This window comes from Lepidochelys olivacea (genome assembly GCF_965140295.1).
Source record: "Lepidochelys olivacea isolate rLepOli2 genome assembly, chromosome: 7".
NCBI classification, from domain to species: domain Eukaryota; kingdom Metazoa; phylum Chordata; order Testudines; family Cheloniidae; genus Lepidochelys; species Lepidochelys olivacea.
The window spans coordinates 48,869,605-48,886,353 of record NC_140417.1 but is presented as its reverse complement, the minus strand read 5'-3'; the positions used below and the strand labels follow the sequence as shown (position 1 = coordinate 48,886,353).

Here is a 16,749-nt window from a genome sequence, read left to right as displayed (position 1 = left end):
TCCCCCTCCTCCCACTGGGCCCATCCCCCTTCCACCCACTGGAGCTGGGGGGCTTATGGTCACCCACACTGGGCCCCTGCTCCCCTCTCGAGCTCTCCGAGGGGCCTCTGGACATGACATTGACCCCCAGTGCTGGCTGGAGCATGGCCAACGTGTGGCCACACACAGGGCCCAGCTGTTTTGGGCACCAGCATGGGGCCAGGGGTCTGTGGCCGGCTGGGGGAGAGGGGAGACAGGCACACAGGGACTCACGTGCTCTTCTCCTCCAGGTTGAGGAAGGTCTGGATCACCAGCGGCACCTCGGACTTCACAATGTACAGGTAGCTGGACATGGCTGTAGAGAGCAGAGGGGCCGCAGGGCAGCCCCAGCATGGCCACATTACTGGTGCCCAGCAGACGTCGCCCTCCCAGCTGCAACCCTGCCAGGCACTCCCCACAGCTACCCCAGTGGGGAAGCCTAGGCGACCCCCTAGCTGGGCCTGGGGGTGCCAGATGGTGCCCTGGCTGGGTGAGCACCTGTGGGTGCCCCAGCTAGGTGAGCCCACTGTGGGTGCCCCAGGGTGCCAGCTGTGGCTCCAAGCTGTATGGGACAGGGAATCTGCCCATTTCCCTCCTACCTCCGATGTTCTGCAGCGTGATAGCGGTGGCCGCGGCCAGCTTCCCTGGCGTGCCGAAGGCCCTGTAGCCCAGCTGCTCATACGCACGTATCCCTGCAGGGGGGATGATCAGAGGGTGAGAGCAGCCACAGGGGCCACGCACCAGGGCAACACCAGCAGGGAGCAGCACCCAGGAATGCCAGCCCCAGCATGGTGCCCTCAGCCCTGGGCTAGCAGTGGGGTGGGGGCAGGGAGCTCTGCCAGCCCCGAGACACAACCCCTCCCCCCCAGAGCACCCCAGGTTTCCCGGCCCTGACACATGACCCCTCCCCCAGCTTCACTACACGACCTCTCCCCCCTCGGCATCCAGGTACACTCAGCCTCAAGATATGAACCGCCCCCCTCATAGTACCCCAGGCCACCCAGTCCTGCGACACGACCCCTCCCCTGAATGGAGCCCCCATAGCTGCTGCACTAGGGGACTGGGAGACGACTGCATCCCCCGCACGATGCTCTAGCCCCTTGGCCCCCTAGGCTGAGAGCTTAGCACCCCCATCTGGTGTATTGGCCCCTGGCCCCCAGGGCGTAATCTCGCCCGACGCACAGCCCCATTGACGTGGGCTGCAGTGACAGGGTGCTGGGACTTGCTGCGGGGACAATCCGTCTGCAACCTCCAGGCTTAAAGCAAAACCCCACAAGTGGGGCAAACACCTGCCCGCACTGCCCCCGCCTGGCACCTAGCACACAGGGAGCATACGGCAGTGTGGTTACCTGGCCATGCAAAGGCCATTCCCCTCCGGCTGCAGGCGGTCAGTCAGCCTCAGTCCACCCTGAGCTGGGGGTGCAAAGTGACAAGTGTGGGGATTGGGAACCTGGCACAAATGGGAAAGCTGGGCCTGGAGATGACCCCCCCATCCTCCCTGGCTGGGGTCTTACCCACAATCCCAGAGGACTTCAGCAGCAGGTGGATGGAGTAGCTGGACAGCAAGGCCACTGTGGTCAGGAGGAAGCTGGAATGAGACGGGAGATGAGTGAGTCGAGAGCAGAGCCCTAGGAGGTTGCATCGGGCTGGGAGCTACTGGGACGGAAAGCTCAGGGCTGGCAGGCCAGAGCCCCAGGGGTCACAGGCGCTGACGTACCGCGTGGCCCGGGAGTGTCTCTGAGGGCCAGATTCTCCAAGGAGTGGAGTCCTGGCACTCCCATTACCTTTGGATCCCAAGCCCCTCTGTGCCCCTGTTTACCCTTCTGCAGCAGAGATTGTGAGCGTGTTACTGATACAGGGGAACTGGGAGGATTCACCAGCCAAAGGGCCCTGCTGGCCCCCGGGGAAAACCCACTGGGTTCAGTGCAGGCTCCACCTGGCCCCTCTCTCCGCCCCACGGCAGGGCTCCAGCTGCACCGCAACCTGTGCGATCCGCGTCTCGGGGTCCCCCCTGCTTGTGGTGCTGGGCGGAGAGCGGTGGAGCTGCTGCCTGTCAGCTGCCGTGGCATAATGGGGGGTGGGGGCTTAGAAAACCCATTAACCTTGTGGAACCCAGCCAAGAGTTAAGGGCTGGGTGTTTGTTAGGAGCGGTCTCTCCCCAGTCAATGAAACACACCTCTAGCTCATCCCACGGGCCCCCGCTCCCCGCTCTCCTGATGCCCGTCCTGGGGTGTATCTGGAGGCCAGAGGGCAGTGGGTGCTGTTGCACCCCCGCCTGCCACTGGCTGCCAGTCACTTCTGATGCCAGTCTGTGGCCTTGGGCCACACCTTCCCAGCAAGGAGCAGAGTGAGCCCCAGCCAACCCAAAGGCCAAATCTCCATCTGTGAGCCCTGGGGTCAGCTGGGCTCCTCGAGGCGACAGAGCCCAGGGGAGGGGAGGAGGGTGAAGCGTGGAGAGGATAGGCAAAGTGTCCTGGATCATAGAATCATAGAATATCAGGGTTGGAAGGGACCTCAGGAGGTCATCTAGTCCAATCCCCTGCTCAAAGCAGGACCAATCCCCAATTTTTGCCCCAGATCCCAAATGGCCCCCTCAAGGATTGAACTCACAACCCTGGGTTTAGCAGGCCAATGCTCAAACCACTGAGCTATCCCTCCCCTCCCCTCGCATCCCTATCCCTCCCCCCGGATCGTGGCGGAGGGGGAGTGTCCAGCTGCTGGGCAAACTTCCAGAGCGAGCCCAGAGCCGAACTGGCTTTAGGAAACATCTCCAACCTCTTTGAAAAGGCCCTTCCACCATAGGAGCTACACTCACAACTTTGCTCCACAACAAACCCCAGCCAGCCACCTAGCCAAACACTCACCCAGCCAAACAACCAACTGACTACCCATCCAGCCAACCAATCAATCATTCACCCACTCAAAGAAACAGCCACCCAACCAAACAACCACCCAGCCGCTCACTCACCCAGCCAATCAACCACCCACCTACCCAAACAAACACCCACCCACCTACTCAACCAACAGCTCACCCACTCACACAGTTCCTCAAACAACCAATCAGCCACCCACCTAGGAAAACAACAATTAAAATCAGCCTGAAACAAATCAACTAAGACAACCCCATTGCAGTGAATTCATAACAATCTAACCTCCCCCAATCAAGCCTACAGCCCACCCACGAGCAGAGCTCTGACCCCGTCAGGGGTACAGGGAAGGCACCCAGGCACTCTGATGCTTGGCGGCAGAAGATAAACATGACTGTCTGGGGGCGCTCCGGGGTTTGGGACGGCCTGGGGGCCCTGTTCCTCGGCACTGTTCTTGGAGATGTCATTACCCCCAGAGCTATTTACATGTTCCCAGGCATGTGGCCTGCCCAGCCCCTCTCCTCCTGTTTATGGTCATTTCAAATCGCAGCCTGCCGTGTTTGCTTTGGAAGGGCCTTTGGTTCCCTCTGGCCAGCCAGGGACCTGGAGCTTTTCCAGAGGAGCCGGAGGGGGCCATGGATCCCCCACTGCCACAGAGCCATTGCTGGACACAGCTGTTCTGGAATGAGATTGGAGCCACGGGGAGGTTAGGACACCCCGAGCTGGATGGATCCACGCCCAAAGAATCCTGCTGTCCTATCCACACGAGGACTTGCCCAGCTCTCGGTACAGCTGTGTCACCTGGGTGCACTGGACAAAAGGGACCCAAACCATCCACACCTGCGCCAGGACGAGGGCATCGTGATGCCCAGGAACCCCCGAGATCACCCTGGACAAAGTGTCACTTTGCCATGTCATGCCACATGGCGTCAGCCTCCCCTTGGGGCTCTGCATACTTGGTGGTGGGAGAGCGGCGAGGACCAGGGCTGGCTCTGGCTTCCAAAGTGAGATCGTTCAGGCCGTGGGGACTGAGCAAAGCCCCTACGCTGTAATTGGCTGGAACCCGCTGAGCAGAGGATGTCGCAGAGGCGATGCAGAAGGCTGGCTCTGGCTCTGCCTTGTGTCGTAGGAGTTCGATGGTGTCCCACGTGCCTGGGGGCTGCTGGCAGCTGTGTCTGAGAATGGAGCTAGCAAACCAGCCTCCGGCCAGGGCGCACTGAAAACAAGGCGCCGTCTGATGCGCCGATGCCTGAGAGAGCTGCTCCCCGCGCGGAAGGAAGAGCCAGAGTGGAGCGCTCATCTGCACTCCAGACCCAGGACACCAGGCAGCTCTCACCTGGTCTGGCCCCAAAGCACAGGACAGGTTGAGTTTAAAACAGGAGACAGTGGGCGGAGGGACAGGACACCAGGGTCCTATTCCTGGTTCTGGCCTATTGTGTGATGGCAGGCGAGTCACCCACCCCTGTCTGCCTCTGTTTCCCTGTCTGCAGCATGGACACGCTGACACGTGTAACAGGAACCAGGGCAGCCTGGTAGTGGGATGGGGCATTTCAACTGCAGCCAGACATCATAGGACTGGGGCCCGAAATACAGCTCTGGGTTTTTGGATCTGATTGACCCTCCACAGCCACAGCATCTGAGACCCTCATGCTCTGTTGGGTATTCAGCCTCGCAGCCTCCCTGCCTGGAGTAGGGCAGTGCCATTCCCCCCCCCCCCCCCCGTACAAATGGGGAAACCAAGGCACAGCACCTGAGTGACTTACATACAATGTCATAAGCCGATCCTCCTGACCACCTTTTCACAGCTTCTCACCCAGCCTGGTGTGTGGCTCCAAGAACAGGATCGGGTCCTGGCTAATTAATGCCCTTTTACTTTCCGCTCAGATCCATTGTCATTAGTCCCGCTAGGTAACAAGGCGCCTGCCAGCGTTGCTTGCATTTGAATGGGCTTTTCCCCAGCTGTCTCTTAGGGAAGAAGATTTTCTTTTCTCTCCTGCTACCCCCAGAATCTCAGGGCGGGTTCACAGCTGGGGGGAACCAGGCAGTGCGGATCAGTGCCATCAGCTGGAGGTTCGTCTCTGGATTTGTTTGTCCTGGTTTTACTCAGGTGTAAAAACACTTTCCTATCAGTAAAGGGAACCCCCGCCCCCCCGGCTCTCCAACATCCACCTGAGTTCTGCTGTGATGCGGAGAGCTGAGGGCACGTGTCTTGCCATGTTGCGTAGCTAATCAGCAACCCGGACACGGCCTCAGTCGTTTCACAGCACAGATCACCACCAGGGAGTCCTGAATGCTGGTTTTGTTAAAGTGTGGTGGCTAGAAAACTCATGGGGCTAGAAACAGGTTTGTGTCTTGCATACATACCCCAGGATAAATCAGGCGTGACCCCTCTGAAGCCAGCAGAAATGGGCTGCGGGGTCAGGCAAGTTGCCCCCATGTGTTTTAGGAGATGGATTTTCCCCACTGTAGCAGCCTGGAACTTGTGAATGGGAACCAGGAAGTGAAACCGAGCACGCAAATTCTATTCTTTTGGCTGAGCGGGATGCAAACAGTCATGGATCCACTCCAACCCCCTGCAGCTCCTTTCTATAGTGGCCCAATCAGGGCTAAGACCCCGCTGCGCCAGGCACTGTACAAGCACATGCAGGCATGGTCCTCACCCCGAAGAGAAAGCCATGAGCATTAACTTCATGTAAAGTGAGGCACACGGAGGGAAAGTGACTCACCGAAGGTCATTGGTGCAGCTGGGATCTAGGTGTCTAGGCTCCCAGCTCAAGGCTCAATCCACTAGGCTGCACCATTACTGGATAAAAGCAACTGGGAACAGGTGCGGATCAGTGCGCGTAGCAAAGATTTTGGGTCTATTCCCAGCTCTCGCATCAACTGGCTGGGCCACTGTAGTTGAGTCTCTGGCCTGCTCTGTGCCTCAGTTTCCCCATATCTCAAGGGGAGATTATGGCACTGCACCACTCCCCAGAGCTTGTGGGATGAGCCTGCTGGAAAACTTCCATCAAAACATTTTTCCTTGGGGGAAATACCGTTTTGATAAACTGACATTTCCTGTGAAATCATAGCGGTTTGGATGAAATTTCACTTAGAAAAAAACTGGTTTAAAAAAAAAAACAGTTAAAAAGCTCTGAATGGGACTGTTGATTTTTCATTGTGAAACACCACTTTGTTTGGAACTATACTTCATTTTCTAGCAAAACTAGAACGAACCCCATTTCTCAAAGGTTGCAATGGAGATTGGAACATTTCGATGGTGTGACGAAGTGGGACTGTTCTTAATATTTCCTCTGAATAGTGTGGGGGTGCATCTGTTTCCCTATGCAGTTCTTAAGTATCTAGGGAGTGGGATAAGGGTGTTTGATCATTGCAGAGCCCTAGAGGGCAGGTGTGTGCAGGGGCCTGGACACAGAGAATGGCCAACACCCTGTTTCCTGGCAACTGATGGCCTGGGCCCTTCTCCCCTGCAAGGTGAGAGCTAAAGGGTTGGAGAACAAAGGGATCAGGTGACCTCCGGGCCCAGGAAAGGAACAAAGCCCAGAGGAGGAGGGGCTGGAGGGGGGTTTCAGTTTGCCTCTGGCTGGGACATGGAGTGAAGTGCAGACGTGGTTGTCTGGCTCACTGCCCCCCAAAATGGACCCAGCTGAGGGGTCCTGTTCTCTGCACCTACAAGCTCTGTGTTAGACCATGTTCCTGTCATCTAATAAACCTCTGTTTTACTCACTGGCTGAGAGTCTGACTGCGAAGTTAGGGTGCAGGACCCTCCGGGTTCCCCAAGAGCCTGCCTGGGCGGACTCACTGTGGGAAGCGCACGGAGGGGCAGAGGATGCTGAGTGCTCGGTGGTCAGACCCAGGAAGGTGGAAGCCATGTGAGCTGTGTGTCCTGCAGACAGGCTGCTCACAGAAAGGCGACTTCCCCAGAGTCCTGCCTGGCTTCGTAGGGAGCAGTTCCAGAGCATCGCCCGGGGACTCCGTGACAGATGGCCCCCGAACCAGGGTTTCCAGAATTTCATTTCTTGGAAAATTTCCAGTGGTTTTGGAATCTCCCCTGAAATTTTGCTTGTTTTCACGGGTGGAGGAATCCGGGGGCCGATCAACTCTGCTGTGCTGCAAGCACTGAGGCACATGCGGAAGAGGAGGGCAAAGCAGGACTTGTCTCCCAAGGCGCCTCCGAAGGTTTCGTGAGCAACGGAGCATCTGTGGTTGTTCTAAGCGCAAACCCAGGAGGCTTTGGCGGGGGCTCAGGCTGGGGGCTCTGGGAAGGGCCAACCGCTGTGGAGCTGGGCCTCACCCGAGTCCTACCTGAGTGTGTGAGGAAGCAGCAGAATTGTCCTAGGAGTAGGTGCCTGCTGGGCTCTGGAGCAGGCTGTCCTCAGGGCTGAGTTGGTTCAAGGCTCAGCCACCCAGCCAGGGCGTTCAGGACTGTGGTTTGGTGTGTCCGCACTAACCCACCCCAGCACCGGAGCCCATGAAAGCAGCCGACCTCGGGTGTCATCCCGCCTGCAAAGGAACTCCCTCCACAGCGCCAACCCCACAGACAGGACAGGAGAGCTTGCTGCAGACCAGATACCATCGTGACAGGCACATGATAGCTAGCTAGATGGTACCCTTCCCCCACTGCCCATATCCATCCGGCCCAGCCAGTGGTCCCCACCCAGCCATGCCCAGCCAGTGCCCCCCACCACCCATACGCATCCTGCCCAATCGGTGCCCCCCAGGTCTCCATCCCCACAGAGCCACCCAGGGGGGGCAAGTGGGGCAATTTGCCCCGGGCCCCGGGCCCCGCAGTGGCCCCCTCAAGAGTTTTCAGGGGCCCCCACGAGAGTTTTCGGTGGCGGGTCCTTCAGTGCCGCTGAACACACCCGGAGTGAAGGACCCGCCACCGCTTCTTCTATTCCGGGTCTTTGACAGCAATTCGACCGTGGGGGGGGGTCCTTCCACTCCATGTCTGCCCTGAAGACCCGGAGCAGAAGGACCCCCGCCGCCGAAGATCCCAGACCCCCTGAATCCTCTGGGCGGCCCTGCATCCCCATCACCCCCAGCCATTTGTTCCCATCCTGCCCAGCTGGCACTCACTTCCACTCTTCTCCTCCCCCTGTACTGGAGCCTGGCACTGGCCACAAGGAAGATGATGCTGCGTCCATGCGGAGGGCACGGGATGGACAGGGTGCTGCTTTCAGGGACACGTGACCAAGATGAGCACCAGCTCCTCGTGACCCACAGACACCACCCCTGCCGGAAGCTGGCGGGGTGGTGAGCCCAGGTCACCCCGTTGCCTAGCGCACAGTGGCCCAGTGCCCGGCTGGTTGGGTGGCCTCATTGCTATTTGTTCCCAGTGCCATCCAAGGCGAGCAGCAGCGCTAATCTCTCCGGTCACACAGTCCGGAGTTTTATTACCATGCCAGGAGCTGAGCTAGGCAGGCCTTCCTCCTCTGCCTGGTACGTGACCCTGTGGGTGACAGCTGCCCCGGGGCCGGCATCGGGGGATTCTTCTGAGGGGCCTCACAGAGCGACGCCAGCTGCTGAAAGGCTTCTGGGGCCCACTGGCCACTGCCCACTGGGTTGCGGGGGGCTGGGACACTGGGGGCAGGTGGTGCTTGGAGGCACCGAGCAGTGGAAGGATGTGGATTGGGGTCTCAGTTCCCCATCCGCACAACGGAGCTAAGGCCCTTGTCCATTTAGGTGGCCTGCTCCTTGGGGCCGATGCCGATTCTGGCTATCGGTGTGTACAGCGCCTGGCGCAAGGGGGTTGGGTCTCAGGGAGTGCCCTGCAGCCCCGCGGAATGGCAGGAGGCGCCCTGGAAAGCTGCCCTCCGGGGTCATTTCCCCTCCCTGGATGCAGGGACCTCCCGCCTCTCTCGGTCAATGGAAAATCGGCTTCTTGGAAGCCCGGCCTTGGCTGCCCTCGCTGCTTTGTTTGAATAGTTGTGAGCAGTGCCACAACAAGCAACGACCTGGGGGAAAGTCCACAGCTGCCGGCGGCCCCGCTGCTCCCACCAGTGGGGAATGGGAGGGCGGATCCACCAGCTCCTCATTAAGGCCGCAGCCTAACAAGGAAGTGGGAAGCAGAGGATGTCAGGCAGTAGCCCCCTTCACCCACCACTGCCAGCCGCCAAGCAGCTCCTCAGCCCCACAGAGAACCAGGCGGCTGCTGATTGGGCGACCTGTGCAGCTGGGGCAGCTGGGCAGAGCAGCCAGCAGAGCTACACAGCCCTTAGCGGCTATCTGGGCACCCCAGGGTGCTGGGCCGGCCCTCTGATTGCTCCTCACTCAGCGCTGGGGGGAGACTCCCTTGTGGCCCAGAGTCTCCAGCATGATTCCTCTGCTCACCAGCACCATCGCTCGGCTTCGGCCTCTACCAGCTGCTCTTCACCCATGAGCTGGTCTCGCCCGGGCCACCCTGGGGGCTCTGGCGAGGTCAGATGTGGTGTCGGATGGGTCAAGCTGGGGGTTGCTGCATATCACTGGCCCTTGGCGGATCTATGTGGGAGAGGGGAACTGGGGCCTGCCGGGGGTGGGGGGGCGAGAGTGGGTGGTGGAGCAGACAGCGTGCTGAGTTGTGCCGTGCCAAGGGGTGTCAAATGCAGCTCCTAAGGCAGAGACATGTCTGGCCCCTGCCGAGTCTGTCTCCAGGGGGAATCCCCCGTGTCTGGCTGATTGCTCCGGGGCAGCCAGAGCCATTGTGCCAGCAGGATCACTGGCGGCATTGGGATCCCAGCTGGGCCCAGCCACCCACGGGCCCTCTGCCCATCCCTGCTCCTGTCAGCCAGCGCGGCCGTAAAGCTGCGGGACAGCGCAGGCAGGGTCGGCCCCCCAACAGCACGTGTAACACCCGCAGCGTGCGAATGCTGAGTGTGCGCATGCCCCTCACACGCCTCTATCTATTCATCCATCCCCACACACCAGCCTCCCTCCATCCATCCATCCCCAGACTTCCCCATTCTCATCATTGGGTCTGTACTCACCCACACAGGCCTAACAGCAGATTCAGTCCCCAAGTGTGGGCCAAGGCCCCTCCCGCCCTGGCCCCAGCCGCACCCGACCCCCCAGCGCGAGGCATGTGGAGAGCTTCACTCACAGGAAGAGGAGGATGCCAGTGTTGGCCATGGCGTAGGCTAGCCCCAGAATGCCGCTGCCCATGATGGCGTTGCTGAGGTTGAACACGGACATGCCAAAGGAGGTCTTCCCTTCGAACTGCACAGATGGGACACAGTGGGTCACACGCTGCTGCTGGGCAAAGCCCCCCGTGTCCCCAGCTGGAAATACCCACCTGTCCCCTGTCCCCCAGTACCTGCCACTCACACAGGGCAATGTCTTTCGAGCACCCCAGCTAACCCTCTGGCTGCGGAAATGTGGGGACTGGGCCCATTGGCAGATCCTCTGGGCTACTACCATGTTACTGGTACCAGCGCCTCCGTCACTGCCCAGGGTACATTCCTCCTTCCTAAGGGCTATTATTTCCCTTGTAATCCCTCTTCCGCAATATCCTGCCTCCTTGCCCTAAGCTGCCGCACCCCTCTGGGCAGCAGGCCTTAGGGGTCCCCCTCCGAGAGAGCCCCACTTCCACAGCCTGGCTCTTCAACTCCAGCTGTAGTCGCTCCTGCTCTTAGATCTAGAAGGCCCCGCTGCGATTCTGGCACATCAGGGGCCAGCTCATGCCAAGGCCCCTAGGTGTCGACTGACCCATGACAAGCACACAGCTGGAGCCAGCCTGACTCCCTGGGCGTTAGCCTTATTAACCTTGGTATTAGCGTTATACAAATGAGCTTAGGGGGTTGGACGTGATGGAATGCTGTGTGTCGCTGTGGTCATTAATCTGGTTTATAATACCTTTGTCCCATGCTAGGGGGTAACAGTGAAGTCTTTGCTCTGAAACTGGCAACCACCAGACAGGAGAGAAGCATTAACCAGTGCGAATGGGGTGTGAACGGGAGGTCTCAGCTCCGGCCCAACCAAGGAGGCCCAGTGACACCAGCTGAACCCTTGTGGAGCATCAGAGGAGGAAAGATTTCTGATTGCTGCCCCCTCCCCCAAGAGGAGCCATACTCCTGAATTCCTCCCAGCAGCTGAATTTGCATCTTGAAGCAGAAAGTGGGGAGGGGGAGAGGAATAAAAAACCCTGACAAGGAGGAACTGGATCTTTTATGTTGCTTGGACTCTGAGGGGCAAGGATTACTGGGCATAAGCAAGAGATTCACAGTGCTTAGCCTGGGTTAGCTGCAAAGGACAGATAGAGCCTGCTTATCAGAGAAGCTTCTATTACTTTGTGAAACATGAGACTGGAATTCATTTGGGTGTGTCTGTGTTTAGCCGCTTTAACCTCCCAAAGAGCTCTCCTCTCTCCTTTTCCTAGTCAATACATCTATAGAGCCGTGATACTGCGAGCTCAGCCGTTCAGAAGCCAAATTAGCGAGCAACATGACCCAAAAGAGCTCCAGTCACGTGAATTCCTTGTTTCATTGACTAACACACTATTCTCACAGCACGAACGGCCAACTATTCCACAGTCGGTTAATAACACAGTACAAGCATCCGGATTGGTTACTAACTTGGATTGGTTAATAATGAAATCACACGGGGCTTTAACATCATGTGCTATGAACAGCCACAGAGCCACGTTAAAGAGCCACTTGCGGCTCCCGAACCTCACTCGGAGTATCACTGCGCTGGAGAGTTTATTTCAGGACTGGCTATGAGTGCTGTCTATGGGTGAGATCCAAGGCACAGGCGCCAACTTTCTAATGTCCTAGGGGGTGCACCCCCTTGCTCCACCCCTGCCCCCACCCCCACCCTGCCTCTTCCTGCCCCTCCCCTCCCCATCCCCTGCACTGAGCATGCTCCACCCTCGCTCCTCCCCTCTCCCCCATCCCTCCCGTACACCACGGAACAGCTGATTGCAGCGGGTGGGAGGCACTGCAGGGCAGGGGGAGGTGCTGATGGGCAGGGCCCGCTGGTGGGCGGGAGGCGCTGCTGGGGGGCTGCTCAGCACCCACCATTTTTTTTCCGTGGGTGCTCCAGTCGGTGCCTATGGTCTAAGGTGCAATTGACCTGGGCTTAGTGAGGGGCCCCTTGGGACTGGGAGCAACCTGACTATTGCTGTGATCCTTGGCACGAGGGACCCTCTGTCACAAAGGCAGACTTGCCTGGGTGGCAGGATAGACACAAGGGGATGGTTGGTGACTCCAGAGTTAGCCTGTTCTAGTGCCTGAGGAATTCACACTTGGTGAAATCTAAGTGTAGAACTCACAGCCGGTTAGGGTTGGTGCCCTGCTCTTGTGCCCCTGCAGGGCAGCCTGGCACCTGGCTCAATACCTGGGGAGCAGGCCAAGAGGGCAGCCATCAAGTCCATGTAACAAGTCCACTCGCGCACCCACAGGGGTCACCAGCACTAAATGCAAGAGCTCTGATCACTTGGGCTAGGGGAACAATTCCATAAGCTGTGAGCAGCAGTAGTAGGCTTTTATCCTCTAGAAGGACCAGCCACCAGAGGGCAAATGGGTCACACACGCTAAACTGGATGTTTATGGTGAAACCAAAGAACCCGGGCGATCTCTCCAGCTCTCTCTATGACCCAGGGAATGAGCTCAGGGGACAGCCCATGGTGGCAGGGTGCTGGACCTGGATTTCCCGACTCCCACTCCCCTGCCCTGTCCTGCCCCCACTCTGCAGTGAAGGGCAGTGGGTCTGTGCCCTGCCTGAGGGTCAGGTTCTTGGCAAGCAGCGTGAAGAGGTGCCCAGGCTGCAGTCACCCCACCAGTCACTCTCCTGCCCGGACTTACATCCGTGAAGTGGGTCTGCTTCTTGTCAGGGCCCTGGGGCAGGAACTCCTCCATCTCTGCCATGGTGGGCTGGGGCTCTTCAAATCTAGAGCAAGGCAGGGGGGAGAGAAGAGCCATAAACCACCCACCGCAGTGGGGTGCTCCCTCCCCCTGGCACCACCTGGGCTGCCCTTGCCACCTCCCGGGCTACAAGGCAGAACAGGACCATGCCACTCCATCTCCTCCACCTCCCTTGGCTCCTGCTCCAGGGCGCTCCACTGGCCAGGAGGTTCCAGCCTGCCCCTGGGGAGCCTTATCTCTGATGGCACCCTGGGGGGGACTGGATGGTAAAGCAGAGGGTCCCTGAATGACTGGCACGGATCCCTCACCCTCCTCCAGTACCAATACTCCAAGGGGCTCAAAGTGCTCGAGAAACAGGATCCCCTCCAGGCGGGGTGAGCACCAGGATCCCCTGGGGAAACTGAGGCAGAGAGGGGCTGGGACTTGCTCAGCATCACCCTGCAAGGCAGCAGATCCCAGCTCTCCTGTGTCCAGTCTTAATAGACTACTACTGCTCCTGGCTGCACTGGGGTGTGTGGTCCTGTCATTCTCCTCTTGGAAGCAAATTCTTCCCCAGGTTCAGTCTGGAGCTGGCCCTTTGAGGTCAGACTGCACCATGCTGCTTGGAGCAGGACCTGCCCATGCAGCTTAGCGCTACCCACTCCCCCCTGCCCCCCCCCCCCCCCCCGTGCCTGCTTGCATCCCCCTGCGCTGTCGCTCAGCCAGGCTCCCCATCAATCCGCCTCACCAGCCACTCAATCCTTCTGGGCTTCTGGCTCTTCTCAGCCCGGCAATGGGGCCTTCTCATATGGAGGTGCCAGAACAGCACGTGGGATCCAAGGGGCTGCTCCACTGAGCCCCTAGACAGGGATCAGCCCCCAGCTCACTTTGTTTTCTTGGCTGCCTGTTGCAGAGCCTGGGGGGGGCATGGGGCAGGAGTGGGGGGCATTGGCAGAGCTGGGATGTGTGTGGGGGAGCCCAGGGCTGGGCTAGCAGGGGGCTGCAGGTCGGGAGTGAGAAGCCCTGGCAGAGCTGCGAAGGGGACACTTGCATGGCACCTGCCTTCACTGTGCCTGGACCTGGCGAGGGTTCCTGACCCATCCCCTGCCAAGTTCAGGAAGACAGAATGACCCTGTCTCTCAGCTGGCTCTGGGCAGGCAAGCCCCAGCCCTCTGCCCATGCGCTGGAGTTACCTGTCATTCCCCGCCAAGGGGATGGCCGAGGCGTTCACAGCGTGTTTCCCATTGGGCACCAGCTCTGTCTGGATGGGGATCTCCCCGGGGTCCATCTCTGCCAGCAGCTGGGGATGCCGGGCTCACTGGGGCGACGGCACTGGCTGTGGGAAAGAAGAATAGTCAGTCGCCCTAGAGAATGGCGTCTCCCCGTGGGGCTGGGCCAGGCGGCAGAGCACAGACTGGGGCTCAGTGGGGCTGGGAACACAAACAGAATAACATGTGTCCGGGCCACGGGCTTGGAGCTTGACCTGCCCGAAATCCCATCTTGGGATGGCCTCCAGGTCTAAATCAGTCTCCCCCTGGGCACACCGAAATGCCAGTGGGGTCACCCACCAGCCTGCTGCCATCCAGCTGCCCTCCCTTCCCAGCCAGCAGCCACAGAGCCAGGCTAGCCACAGGGTCCCGCATCTGCCCAGGGCTATGGCACGGGGGCCTCCGCATTGACCCGTCCTGGGCCTGCTGCTAAGGGGCCACCAGCTCGAAGCTGACACACCCAGGGGCTTCCCCATGGGTGCTAGAAGGAAATCTCGCTGGGGACTGGTGAGAGCTGACGAGCTGTCTGCCATGTGAAGGCTGGCATCTCCCCCCCGCCCCCCACAGATGGGTGTCAGCCGGATCCCTGCAATCGCCCCTCCGCCAGCCTCAAAGGGGCAGAGCCAGCAGCCTCTGGAGGCACCAACCAACAAGCCCATCACTTGGAGACACACTCCCCTCCCCAGGCAGTGCACAGCATGGCACTGTCCCCACCTGTCCTGTGATGGGCACAGCTCTACGGGGACAGCAGGGAGAGAGGACAACCTGCTCGGTACCACAGGTTGGGTCCAGTGGCAGCCGGGTGGAGGGAGGATGCTGCCCTGCTGTGAGAGGCACTCAGAGACGGCCCTAGATGGCCAGTCCCTCGTTCATGCTGTCTCCGTTGGGTCACCCTGATGGGCCCCACCTGGGTACAGCTGTGAAAAACACCTGGGAGCGGCAGCTCGCCCAGCCCCCAGCTGAGGCCGTAAGACCCGCGCTCTGTGCTGGCTGCCAGGCAAGCTCTGGATAGCCTATAGGGAGCCTCGAGCACTCCAAGCCCAGGCTGCTGCCGGGATGGCATTATTACCACCCACACCTGTCATGCCAGCACCCACCCGGAAGGCCAGCATGTCTATGGAGTGAGCTCAAGCACCGAGCTGGCCCCTTTCCAGCTGCCAGTAGCACCCCTGCCATCACAACGCTGTCTAACCCCTGGAATTCTGTGCCCAGGTCTGGCAGTCCCAGGGGAGAACAGAGTTGGGAAAGGTTCAGAGAAAAGCACCAAGGATGAGCCAGGGTATGGAACAGCTTCCATGTGAGGAGAGGCCGGACAAAGCAGGGCTGTTCAGGTTAGACAAGAGATGACTGACAGGGGATGTGAGAAAGGTTGATGAAATCATGACCAATTAAGAGAAGGTGAGTAGAAAAGCGTTATTCACCCTGTCCCATGATACAAGAACCAAGGGTCGCCCAGTGAAATGAACAAGCAGTATGTTTTACACAACCAAGAGGAAGGACTTCTTCACACAACACACAATTAACCTGCGGAACTCATTGCCAGGGGATGTTGTGATGGTCAAAAGTATAACAGGGTTCAAAAAAGATCTTGGTAAGTCCATGGAAGATAGGTCCATGAGTGGCCATTGGTTAAGATGGCCAAGGATGCCACCCCACACTTGGGGTGACCCTAAACCTCTGACTGCCAGAAGCCAGGAGGGGACCACTCCCCCGGAAGCTCAGAGACATGATACTGTTAAGACGAACCATTCACAGACAAGGTCAGCTCCCACACTGCTGTTTTGGGCAACACAGTATGGGGAGGAGGTGAGCAGCCCTCAGTGGTGAAAGAACAAGTTAAGGACTATTTAGAAAAGATGGACATGCACAAGTCCATGGGTCTAATGCATCCGAGGGTGCTGAGGGAATTGAGTGATGTGATTGCAGAGCCATTGGCCATTATCTTTGAAAACTCATGGGGGGACTTTTTCCAATTGTCAGGGAAGGTCCCAGATGATTGGAAAAAGGCAAATATAGTGCCCATCTTTAAAAAAGGGAAGAAGGAGAACCCGGGGAACTACAGACCGGTCAGCTTCACCTCAGTCCCTGGAAAAATCATGGAGCAGGTCCTCAAGGAAACCATTTTGAAGCACTTGGAGGAGAGGAAGGTGATCAGGAACAGTCAACATGGATTCACCAAGGGCAAGTCAAGCCTGACCAACCTGATTGCCTTCTACGATGAAATAACTGGCTCTGTGGATATGGGGAAAGTGGTGGATGTGATATACCTTGGCTAGCAAAGCTTTTGATATGGTCTCCCACAATATTCTTGCCAGCAAGTTGAAAAAGTATGGATTGGATGAATGGACTATAAGGTGGATAGAAAGCTGGCTAGATTGTCAGGCTCAACAGGTAGTGATCAACGGCTCGATGTTTAATTGGCAGCCGGTATCAAGCGGAGTGCCCCAGGGGACGGTCCTGGGGCCAGTTTTATTCAACATCTTTATTAATGATCTGGATGATGGGATGAATTGCACCCTCAGCATGTTCCCAGACGACACTAAGCTGTGGGGAGAGGTAGATACACTGGAGGGTAGGGATAGGGTCCAGAGTGACCTAGACAAATTGGACGACTGGGCCAAAAGAAATCTGATGAGGTTCGACAAGTGCAGAGTCCTGCACTTAGAATGGAAGAATCCCATGCACCGCTACAGGCTGGGGACCGACTGTTCTGCAGAAAAGGACCTGGGGATTACAGTGGACAAGAAGCTGGATATGAGTCAGCAGTGTGCC

The 16,749-nt window shown here is 58.5% G+C and overlaps 1 protein-coding gene across 2 annotated transcripts in view; it reads right to left on the bottom strand.

The window, feature by feature from the left end:
* Nucleotides 1-16,749, bottom strand: part of SLC38A3 (solute carrier family 38 member 3) — a 68,836-nt gene that overhangs the window by 16,322 nt on the left and 35,765 nt on the right. Inside the window, exons 2-7 of one of the 2 annotated variants that reach the window (XM_084634278.1) lie at nucleotides 13,903-14,045; nucleotides 12,671-12,755; nucleotides 9,970-10,085; nucleotides 1,533-1,606; nucleotides 618-710; nucleotides 253-334 (exon numbers count right to left, since the gene is read on the bottom strand). In XM_084634278.1, coding sequence (XP_084490404.1) covers nucleotides 253-334; nucleotides 618-710; nucleotides 1,533-1,606; nucleotides 9,970-10,085; nucleotides 12,671-12,755; nucleotides 13,903-13,997 — 545 coding nt within the window. In that variant the 5' untranslated portion in view covers nucleotides 13,998-14,045. Of the gene's footprint in view, nucleotides 1-252; nucleotides 335-617; nucleotides 711-1,532; nucleotides 1,607-9,969; nucleotides 10,086-12,670; nucleotides 12,756-13,902; nucleotides 14,046-16,749 lie in introns of those variants that run through there. The other variant, XM_084634279.1, reaches the window with a different exon arrangement.